This window comes from Amborella trichopoda, chromosome 10, assembly GCF_054954075.1.
Source record: "Amborella trichopoda isolate Santa Cruz 75 chromosome 10, AtrichopodaSantaCruz75HAP2 v2.0, whole genome shotgun sequence".
In the NCBI taxonomy this organism is placed as follows: Eukaryota; Viridiplantae; Streptophyta; class Magnoliopsida; order Amborellales; family Amborellaceae; genus Amborella; species Amborella trichopoda.
The window spans coordinates 38,299,701-38,311,092 of record NC_142345.1 but is presented as its reverse complement, the minus strand read 5'-3'; the positions used below and the strand labels follow the sequence as shown (position 1 = coordinate 38,311,092).

At 38.7% G+C, this 11,392-nt stretch overlaps 1 protein-coding gene across 2 annotated transcripts; it reads right to left on the bottom strand.

The window, feature by feature from the left end:
- Window positions 1–305: 305 nt before the first annotated feature.
- Window positions 306–11,106, bottom strand: LOC18434113 (potassium transporter 6). 2 transcript variants are annotated; one of them, XM_088849967.1, is made up of 10 exons: window positions 11,013–11,106; window positions 10,134–10,368; window positions 9,748–9,993; window positions 9,535–9,588; window positions 9,377–9,438; window positions 3,666–3,926; window positions 3,524–3,576; window positions 2,999–3,122; window positions 2,367–2,621; window positions 306–1,426 (listed from the first exon to the last, which is right to left on the bottom strand). In XM_088849967.1, the coding sequence occupies exons 6-10, from the start codon at window positions 3,844–3,846 to the stop codon at window positions 366–368; spliced, it is 1,674 nt and encodes a 557-aa protein (XP_088706093.1). In that variant the 5' UTR covers window positions 3,847–3,926; window positions 9,377–9,438; window positions 9,535–9,588; window positions 9,748–9,993; window positions 10,134–10,368; window positions 11,013–11,106; the 3' UTR covers window positions 306–365. The 2 variants fall into 2 exon arrangements, with proteins under 2 accessions (XP_088706093.1, XP_006844251.1); XM_006844188.4 differs by lacking the exon at window positions 9,377–9,438.
- Between the last annotated feature and the right edge of the window lie 286 nt (window positions 11,107–11,392).

The window sequence follows — 11,392 nt, the reverse complement described above, 5'->3', positions numbered from 1 at the left end:
AGTCAACGCCAATTGATTTTTTTTGTACAAGAAGGGCATTTCCATCTAAAAAATAACAACTTTTTGCTTTGGGGTGTTTTTGCGAAGAAAGGTTGTTGGGAAAAAAATGAAAGAACAAATTTGTATGGATAAGTTGCATAGATAGTATATTGGAGGTTTTTTATAATTTTCCCATATCCATAAGCAAATTCCGACACCCTATCAAATGCCTGATCTGATCAACTACTCCTTGAAAGACTCGTGGTTCTGTTATTGAATCCAATTTTTTTGAATAAAATACTGTTAAAGCGTAGAAAAATAAGGGGTATAGAAACCTCAAAATTTATTATTACTATACAATTTCACCGAAATATTCAGTCTCCTCACTAAACATGGTATATCATTCCTACCTCCAGAGTGGAAGTGTGGGGTATGCTCAAGGCAGCGGCAGGCCCCCTGCAGTTCCTCCTCAAAAAGTCATAGCCCACATTGATCACCACCTTCTTCAAGAGGCTTGACCCAGGTTTCGCCCGCACATATGAGTGGCCCAATATAAATGCCATGCCGGCCTCTCTCGCCTCCATCAGCTCGTTGAGCTCTGCCCTTACTCCCGCTTCCATTGTAGGGCTCTCGGGCAGAACAAACCTCACCCGTTTCCTTGGCACTGGCCCAGGCCCGAGCCTCGGGGACCATATCTCCGTGGATCCCGTGGGCTCTGCGGGTCCACTACCACCATCACAGGCCCTCATGATCTCGGATTCCGGCCCCGGGCTCCCCACCACTGTCATTGCATCACTATTCTCCCCCAGCTCGTCACCAACATTTTGCAGACCACCCCCAGAGCCACGTATAAACTCTGCGATCGAGTAGACGAGTTCGTTTTCAAACTCGACATCATCTTTACGCGCATCGAGGTAGCCATAACGAACAATGCATCTATAGAGGTGGTAGTCCTTGGGGCCCACACGGCCCACAAGGAACCGCTCTCCTGGTCTGACATAGGGCACTGGCACCGACTTTACGCAGACAAAGACAAGGACTTGGTGGAAGGCAGGGAGGTTGGCAAGGAAGTGGGAGAAGATGGCAGGGACCCCAGAGACGAGCTCGGTATGGACAAGGCCAATGCCAGGTACACGCACAATCCCCAGACTAGGACCGAGGCCAAGGAGCCACTGCATGGATACCTTGTTTTGCATGTCAAATTCATATTTCTTGAGGGTGGCATAGTGCCATACTAACATGACGCCCATAAAGGCAAGAGAGAGGGCCACTGGGACCCATGCGCCCTCGCGAAACTTGATGAGGGAGGCAGAGAAGTAGAGGGCCTCAATGGAACCAAAGAAGAAGATGAAGCAGATAGCAAGAAGGATGGTCTTGTGCCAGCAGAGGACAATGACAAGGGACATAAGACATGTGGTCACGAGCATCACTGTTATCACCGCAAGCCCTGAATAAAAATTTTGGTAGGTTAGTGTGTGATGGGCATGTGCAATAAAAAATTCAAACTGTCATAACATACTTGGATGCTATCACAGATAGCATGTATAATTTTTTAGACAAACTTCAAGCTAACAAACCTCGGACTTGCTTGACGCAAATTGGAGTCTTACCGCTAGATCAAAGCTTAAGGGATAGTTTAAAAATTTCGGGCCTACATTAGAATTTTATCATAACTTGGCAGAGCCTACAAACGAATCTACAAACAGTTATTTGCTCCTCGATGGAGCAACCCATGAATTGGCAATGCACAATTGAACCTTGTTTGGCAGCCAATGTGTGAGCATAATTAAAAGAAAGAGGAAGCAAGAAGCAGAGACGTGGAAAATTTCATTGAGAAAATGAAGTGGATTTGGAAATTGTCTTGAGAAGCTGAGATGAACATTACCGGAGAAAATTGGCAGTTTCTGAACTATTTGGAAATCATGAAGTTATAAAGAAAAGCACCAATTCAAGAGGTGAAGAAAGCAAAGCACCAGAAGCCCGAAATATATGCCCAACTAATCAACTCTGGAATAAACCGGTTGCCCAATGATGGATGATGGCCCGCTCTCTCTCTTCCCCTTCCACCACCAATAAATTTCAAAAAAGGTATTTCATACTCCATTATACATTGGAGGCATGCAATGTGCAAGAAACAAAACAACGGGAAGTATGATACAGGAATTGGGTTCAAAATCTACCAAATAGAAGTGATCCTATTTTTTCTTTTTCTGTAAGAACAAACAAAAAGGGTAAAAAGACAGTTTTCTTTTTCTTCTTGCTAAGTTATTCTGCATAAGGAGCATCATAACCATACTAGATTGCATGAGTTACATGATTCACTAACACGCAAAGCCCAAGAGCGTACATATAACGACATCTACAACTCAAAATAGTTTCAGTGGTACCTGAAGCATTGCCCATCCTTTTCGTGTCTCTGAACCCAATTGTGACAGCCAAGCATAAGAGCATGAGAATCCAATTTATCTCCGGGATGTAAATCTGGCCATGTATTTTATCTGACGTATGAACAATCTTAACACGGGGAAAACATGCCATATTGGAGCATTGTTTTATGATTGAAAATGTTCCTGTGATAATGGCCTGGCTACCAACAACTGCTGCAAGTATTGCTATAGCCAAGACTGGCCAACGAATTTTCTCTGTGGCATATTCATGATAGAGAAAGGAACTTAGAAACTCAAATGCGATTATACTTGTGATTATGTCAGAAAAGATTATTAAGTTCTTCTATTGCGAAAATAACATATCCAATGGAGTATGAACCAATGAAAGCCATGGTCAACTGGGATGATCACGGTGGACCCACCACTGGGGTGGTGGGTCCCAATCTCTCCGTAACAGCCCATCTCGTCGGATGTTGATGGCCCCAATGGACATGAAGTATACCATAGTAACCAGATTATAGTTTATTTAACCATAACTTTTCCTATTATTCAAATAAGAAAAATACGATTCTACAAAATATATTTTGAGGCAGCTGTGCAAGGAAAAGAGAAGTGGACCAAAGCACTGATACCTGGTACAGAAACATAGAACCCAATATGGTAGTGACTCTCAATTACATGGTGCATCGATAGATAAGCTGCTTGCCCCATATATGCAAGTATCAATGAAGGATATACCACAAATGTAAAAGCAATCTGCACATGGGTGACAAGGCAATATAGATTATTTCAGTTTCCAACTCTTTATGAACCAGTTGATCATCCACAATAAATAATAAATAGAATAGGGAAAGTACACAATAATCAAATGGACAATGGAAAACCACATTCCATTGTGGGCAGCATCATTCAAAGGAACTATAGATGATGTAGGAGAGAGTGGGAACCACCATTCTGTCATGTCCTATTCTGGTGTTGCCCCCCCTCCCCCTCCCCCTCCCCTTCCCATCACAATCCAACATTTCATTGGAAGATGCTGACCCAATGAACCATGAGTGCACCATAGTCCATTGGATTGTATGTATCCTTATAATAATAAGGCTTGCTGCAAATATTAGCCCCATGGGGGAGAGAATATATGAGAATCCCAGTGATACCTGGATTGATAACTGTGAAAAGTGTCCTAGATCTGCAAACATGGCTTCAGAACCTGCAAAAACAAGCAAATGTATCATAAAGGGATGTAATGGCAAAACGATCTCGCTACCTTTCCTGCTTGGAATAAAAACTATCACCTACCTGTTATGCACAAAAGGATTCCACCCAAGGACATCCAACCACCACGTTGGGTCTTCTTTAAAAATTTGTACATATAATAGGGAGAAAGTGCTTGATACACATGAGGGTTCCAATGGAAGATATTATAGACACCAATAATGCTGATGCATAAAAGCCATGTTATAACGATTGGTGCAAACATGAATCCCACCCGATGGGTACCATAATGTTGGAGAGCAAACAGACCCACCAAAATAATACAAGCAATAGGGACCTCTGCGTCTGAAAAAATTGTTGAATTGTGAGAATTGAGAACTGCGACACAAATTATATTGAATAATTCATTCAACCAACAAACAACAAATGCAATAACACAATTACAGTGTGGGAGTAGGGCTGAGGGTTCCTCTATGTGGATCAATCATGACTGATGCATCTGTAGACTTGGGTTATTAGCATGGCCATGCAACAGAACTTAGTTATACTGAATATAATGAATCTATCTTGCCTAGCGGCAATTAACTACATTTACATAATTGTCCAGGTGAATCATCAATAAAGGAAGTTAAAACATAATTACATTCCCAGATGAATACAATGAATACAAACATGTACATACACGATATAACCAAGAACATGATTCAAAGGAAGTTAAAACATAATTACGTTCCCAGATGAATACAATGAATACAAACATGTACATACATGGTATAACCAAGAACATGATTCAAGAAAGATTAAATTTCACAATAGTTTAAAGGCAACCTACAATTGACATATAGGTGCCACCATATCAATAGAGAAACTTAAGAGCTGGGGTGTTACAGGTCTTTAAACAAAGCCCTGGATCCATTTTTTAAGGTTCCAAAATGTACTATGGAAGATATAAGTGATAGGCAGGAGGTCTCTATTAGAGTGATAAATTGTACCTCTGAAATCCTTTGTCAAATTAATTGTAGTCATGGTTCTTTGAGTGTTTGTGATCAGTTAATTATATGTGAGCAAAAAATCAGAGATAAGGAAAACACAATTTTTTTTTTGAAACTAAAAACACCTAAAAATTAATCTCAAATGGGCAAAAAAAAACTAAAATTTATTCCCAGATGATTGGCTGAAACACATGTATTTTAAATATATAATCAGTGAAATGCTGATTTACTTTTCTTTATAACAGAAATTCCTGCCAAGTGAAGAGTCTTGAAGTTAGACAAAAGAATTTGACTTAATGTAGGTCTCAATTCGCAAGCTCAAAACTTGAGCGTCATGCCATGAAAGCAATAGCTCAATTCATAGCACCAAATCATTCGCCTTCAAAGTAAACTTTCCGATGCATATGTTGAATATCTCCACATACCAATGAAGCTGAAGGGCAAGTTCTATAGGATAGCTGTGCTCTATGGGGCTGAATGTTGGACGGACAAAAAACAATATATCCATAGAATGAGTGTAGCAGATATGAGGATGATGAGATGGATGAGTGGCAAGACAAAAAACGATAGAATTCAAAATGAATTCATTCAGGAGAATTTAGGTGTGGCACCAATAGGCGATAAGATAAAAGATAGTAGAGTTAGGTGGGCTGGCGATGCGTGGTGCCGACCAAGTACAACACCTGTTAGGAAGTGCGACTTAGTTCAAGAGGAAGGACTTAAAAGGGCAAGGGGTATGCCCAAAAGAACGTGGTTGGACGTCGTTCGAAAAGATATAGGGACTTATGGCCTCACTGAGAGTATGACCTTTAATAGAGCAGAATGGAGGACTAGGATTTGTGTAGCCGACCCCAATTAATTGGGAAAAGGCTATGATGATGACGACGACGACGACGATGATGATGATGATGATGATGAATATCTCAAAATACAATAGTTGAGATATTTAAACTTAAACATTCAATGAATGCAATCTCCATCACTATTGTCTTTGTCATGTATCGAAGTGGTCTATGGTGAGTCGAGCACGAAAATTGAAGATCTCATGATCTAAATCACTTTCTTTTAAGGAAAATGAAGATTGGGATCCCTCTATGAGAGTAGGTTAATGAATAGTTTTTGAAAAGTAGAATAATATCTGGACATGCATGGTTCGATGGATCGACAAGTCCAAGTTTCAAAAGAAGCACAACTATTCCACGTATAGTTTTGTACCATGTATCTGAATAAACATGTTTTCATGGAGATGCAGAATGTTTATATAGAAAAAATGATAATTATCAAAATCCAAAATTCTCTATTCCATGGTCCACAGACCTAGTGAATAGAACTGGCACACAATAACGAAATATCAACATTGAAAGGTAAATTTCCAGGAAGATGGGTGTTACAAACCATCTAGTTATAAGAAAGAACATATCTCATAAATCCAACCTTAACAAATATTTTCTTTGAACCCATTCTCCGTCGTCTAATTTTCTTATATGTAACTAAACCCAAACAAAAAATAAAATGGAGTCTCTAGCTCTCTGATAGTAACAGCAAGTTAAGAATAATTAATATATAGATTTTCCTAGTCTCTAGATCAAAGAAATAACATCCTTAATGGATTTGATCACCTCTAACTTGCAAACCCTTGTTGCTCAAGTGAGCATGGTAACATTTGAGAAGTAAGTGCTCTCGATCGTGTCTTTTATATGATGTTAAGCCTTGCAGAAATCCTGCACATGGAATCAAGGACGTACACACAAATACATTCTCGGTTTTAAACTAAAGAAAACCATTCTAGTTCTGGTTTTTATTAAAACAATGCCAGACCTTGATCCTTACAAATCAATTGTGTAAGATAAGGTTTATATAATCCTTCTAGCCTCAAAACTTTTGTGCATAGCAAATCTGCTTCACAGTTACTAAATATACCCCAAAGGAGCTGTATCCCAACATTTGTTTAGATAAAATCATAAAATATCTTCAAGACCTTCACGAGTTCCAAGAATCACCAGTGTTTAACCTTAACGAGGATGAAACACATTTAAGGCAGTGTGCAAGGGAAAAAAAGAAACTCTTTTCATATATATATATATATATATATGTAGGAAAAGTCTTAAAAACTCCTATAGGCGAATTGCTACAATGAGTTTTGCCTAAAAACCGCCACAGACCTACGGAAGTTGTGGCGGTCACCATATATTTTTTGCGTCAAAGTTGCGTGAAGAAAATCCTGTCATGGACATGCTATATCCGTGCCGGACTGCCACGGACATGCTATGTCCTTGAAGGTCTTTCATCCATGTCGTCCGAAAAATTCGGACGGCGTAGTTTTTCGGACGGCACCGAGCCTGTGGGCGAATATACCGTTCATTTTCGCCCATAGGCGTTTTGTAGTCTCTTCTACATATATATATATATATATATATATATATATATATATATATATATATATATATATCACTGGTAGGCAGCCAAATCAAGTCTAGGTCCTTGGTGAAACTCTCTGAATATTTTCCTTATGCATTCGCCAATAGCTTTGACATCATGCCCAAAGAATGTCAAGAAGACTCAAAAAAAGGGACCACTTTTGTTCAAAAAATCTCTTCACAATTGACAATGAAGCTACAGAATCCAAGTAAAAGAGCCCCAGTAATTTGTTTCACAAGATTCATAAATGAAACTCAAGTCTATCTTGTGGCCGAGCCGGTTCACGTCATCGGTTTTAGGGAGTATTTAAAAAGTCAATGGGGCAACCAGGGACTTACCTGAGTCGTTCTAGATCGGGAACCAGGCTATTCTGGGCTGAAAAATCCAGAATTGCCCCAAGTCACACGACTTTTTCAAAAGCTTTGATTTTTAGTAAAAATTACTGGGGCTGAGTCAGACCCAGGGGACTCAGGCTTATGCCCCTTGCAAGTCGGAACTTAAGCCCAACTTCTTAAACACAAGTTTCAGGCAGATTAGCTGCCTTGCATGTAAGTTTAAACATGGCATGTGAAAACAAACGTTATACTTAAATATGATTCCACAAAAGCACTATTTGTTTCACTCTCGAGAGGGCACTTTGATCTCTCACTCTCACTTCTATTGTATGCTATATACAGTATGTAATCCTTATGTCAATATGGAGACATTTATCTCAACCTCCATACCCGGTAGTTGTATATATGTTTAAATGTTACCTGCAAGAGAAAAACAGCATTCCAGTGGCTGAATTCTAGCTCTTGTGAACTTGTGAATGATATGTGAATTACTCTAACATGACACGTTCAGCTTTTAGGTTGTCACAATCATGTCAAATTTCAATATTTTCGCAAAACTTGATTAAGAAAGCATATTTCTTAAGGAGGATCTGAAATCTAAGATACCCTATTGCCACAAGGCTCCCAAAGTGGAGCTAAACCAAGGGAATTGTTTTCTCTTGAACATTGAATAAATTCCATTGATTCAAATACTAATGATAATGCTGATGATGATGAATAAGATGATGATGATGATGATGATGATGATGATAAGAATAATAAAAATGATAGAACTGTACATGTCATATATACACAAAAAATGTCTTCACAAAAATTCAGAGCAGCAAGCTAGTTATGCACAAGATTGACCCCGAATCTACAATGACTATACCCCTCATTATACTTGAATGATCAATTCTATACGTCATACATCTGTTTCCATTGACACAATGGAGACACACACCTCAATCTGGATGATGGGATGATGCCACATAACCAAAGTGTGAATAGTTACTGTGCATGCGAAAGCCACCATCAACCATAGAGGATCGCTCTCACAGAGCCAATGGCTGATGAGATACCTTTGTGGCAGTTTGATAGATCCCACAATATTTTTGACCAAGAAAATTATTTATGGTCATATAAGTTTCCAATAACCCCAAATATTAACAAAGCTGATAAAAAAAGAAAAAAAAAGTCATTGCTCACCTTGGCATTGATTACTTCCGTCCGGCGTAAGGTCGTTGAAAGTTTAAACTATCAACTACTAATCATTTAGTGTTAAAGAGTTGGTAAACTGTGCAGAATGCTTCGCTCTAAGGGAAATTTGACTGGATAAGACAGTAAATCATATTCTTACTACTTAAAACCGGCCAAAGGTATCTAAACCTTCTTCTTTTGCAAATGAATCAAAAGAAATGTTTTAATCGCCAGGACAGGTGACAAAAAATCAATAGTGAAGAATTTTCTCTAAGTTTAAGTTGCAAAAATCAACTCCTGTTCAAGAAGTTTATGAAACGACAAACTCAATTCCTGTCTCATCAAAGAAGGTTTGCAGTGCTCTTTGTCATTGGTCAAAGATTCCCAACACATCGCATCATTATACAGTGCTTCCTATTTGAAACATTGAGACTAGAAGCTTGGACATTTCTCATGGTTCACGTTTTCATTCACTTTCTAATGGCCACATAAAAGAAAGGAAAAAAGAAAATATTACCTGAACCATGCACAGGTTCACTTATGCTGGGTTCTTGTAATTTTGAAACGTTGTTTCTCACTTTCTTGAGAAGCACACTGTATTTTTTCTTTTCTGAGTTCCAAGTTGGGAAGGACACAACTATACTAAACCTCACCTTAAGTCAGGACTGCCCATGTTCAGCCCCTTTTCTCTTTTCCCAAAACAAAACCAAATGAATTACAAACTCAGAAGCATAACTATCTTTGAAAAGCAATTCAGAGGCATATACATGCCAAACAGTGCAACTGTCACATTGGTACCAAAATTATTGGCGTACCTCAGAAAGAACAAGGTAGCCATGGGCCAGAAATCATCAATGACAAGAAGGCTTACCGAGAGAAATCAGATTACCCAATAATTCATCCTCCCTTATTTGATAACAATGCCATATACCACTGCCCCAACATATAGCATGAAATATCATCCAAGTAAGACCTTGACCTACATTTATTTGTGATGGAATATTCAAACAAGAGGGATGGTAGCCTTACATTTGTGATGCTCTTTTGACATAGAAAGCTCGAGCCCAGATACTGCTGAGAAAACTATTCAAATCACAAAGCACACAATTTCATCATTAATGTCCAAACTGATAATAGAATACAAAGACCAAAATTAGCATCACAAGGAAAATAAAATAAAAGGAAGCAGAGCAAAATAAAAAATAAAAAAAAACGAAGAGATATGCACAAGAAAATCATTACCTGAAATTGCAGGGGTAAGAACTCCATCACCAATAACCATACAGGTCCCTATCAATGCCAAAATTAGCAGAACCCTTTGTAAGACTTTATGCTTTTCCAGTAACAATTTCACCCTTGATCCAATACTAGTTTCGGGGAGACTATCCTTTTTATATGTAGAGAGTGCCTCATCTGCAACCTGACAATTTGGCAAGAAACTAACTCTAGCATGCCGGCAAAGCAAAGAATACAAAGCAAAGGTTCCACCTGCATCAATCAAGAAAAAAGTAACAGCTATAAATCAAAATACAACTAGTCCAACCCAATTTCAACAGAACACCGGCCAATAAAAGAATTAGATTCTTTTTTCAAACTAAGTAATAGTTTGGTTTTGGATCTCACCCTACCTTCACCATTATCGTCGGCTTTGAGAACGATGAAAACGTATTTTAGCAGAGGAACCAGAGTAAGGGTCCAGAAAACAAAGGAGAGAACTCCATAAATCTCCTCATTAGTCTCTGAATGCCTAATATCTTCGGCAAATGTGCTCTTGTACACATAGAGTGGAGAGGTACTCAAATCTCCATAGACCACACCCAAGCTCTGATAGGCCAATGTCAAAACAGTCTTCCATGACTCTTTCTGCAACAAGGACATGAAGAAAACCTCATAAACATCTACATCATTAAAACCCAAACTCAATGCCCTAGACCAATACCCATGCAATTTCTTTAATCTTAACACTGAAACAAAACCAGTTGATTCCAATTAAATGAAACTTGAGTCTTCTTTAAGGAGAGTGACAGTTTTTTCAGCAAGAGTTTGAAGCTGAGACTAAGCCAAACTTGAATATTCTCAAGACCTTAATATTTCAGCAAGCCTTTTTTTTTTTCTTTGCATTGTGATTATTGCCAACATAATAAGCCTTCTTAAATTCTGGATTTTTTCAGCTAGCCTTTGCAGTTACGGTTTGTCTCCATTTTTCAAGAACTTGGCAAGAGAAAGAGCATTTTTACTGTTTCATCAGAAGAACAAAACTCCATTGGTTTTATTCACAAACAATTACAGACACTTCTTTCCTCATTGGAACAACCCATAAAATGATTTCCCTCTTCAAAAAGCATTGCCTTTTTCTATATCTGATTTAACAGAATACAGTGAATTACATCCTTAACTGTAACCAATATCAATTATCAACGCTGTGAAATAGCTAAAAGAGGGAGACAAGTTCAAAAACAGAAAAGCCCATCAGCTTGAACTCCAAACTTGCACAGAGAGAAACTCACCTTAACAGAGTTAGCATATAAACCTCCCTCAATATCCATGTCCAGCCAAAAATCAGAACATGGGGAGTCCCATTTTCACAGTGAAAGGAAACCCAAGAAGAATCTCACAAGTTCCTGTCTTATATGTATTCTTAAGCACTGTGAAATCAGGAGGAATACACCGGGGACTTAGAGAGAGAAAATCACATAGAAGAAATGGTATGGAAAAAAGGAGATGTTGCAGGAGCACCCACAAACGGAAGGATACCGAATCCGGAATTATGTCAGAAGCAAACACTTGAAAAAGGAGTGAGAAGAGAGAGAAACTTCGAAAGAGGAGAGAGAAAGGAGGAGAGAGAAACTTCAAAAGAGGAGAGAGAAAGTAGGGGAGAGATAAAGAG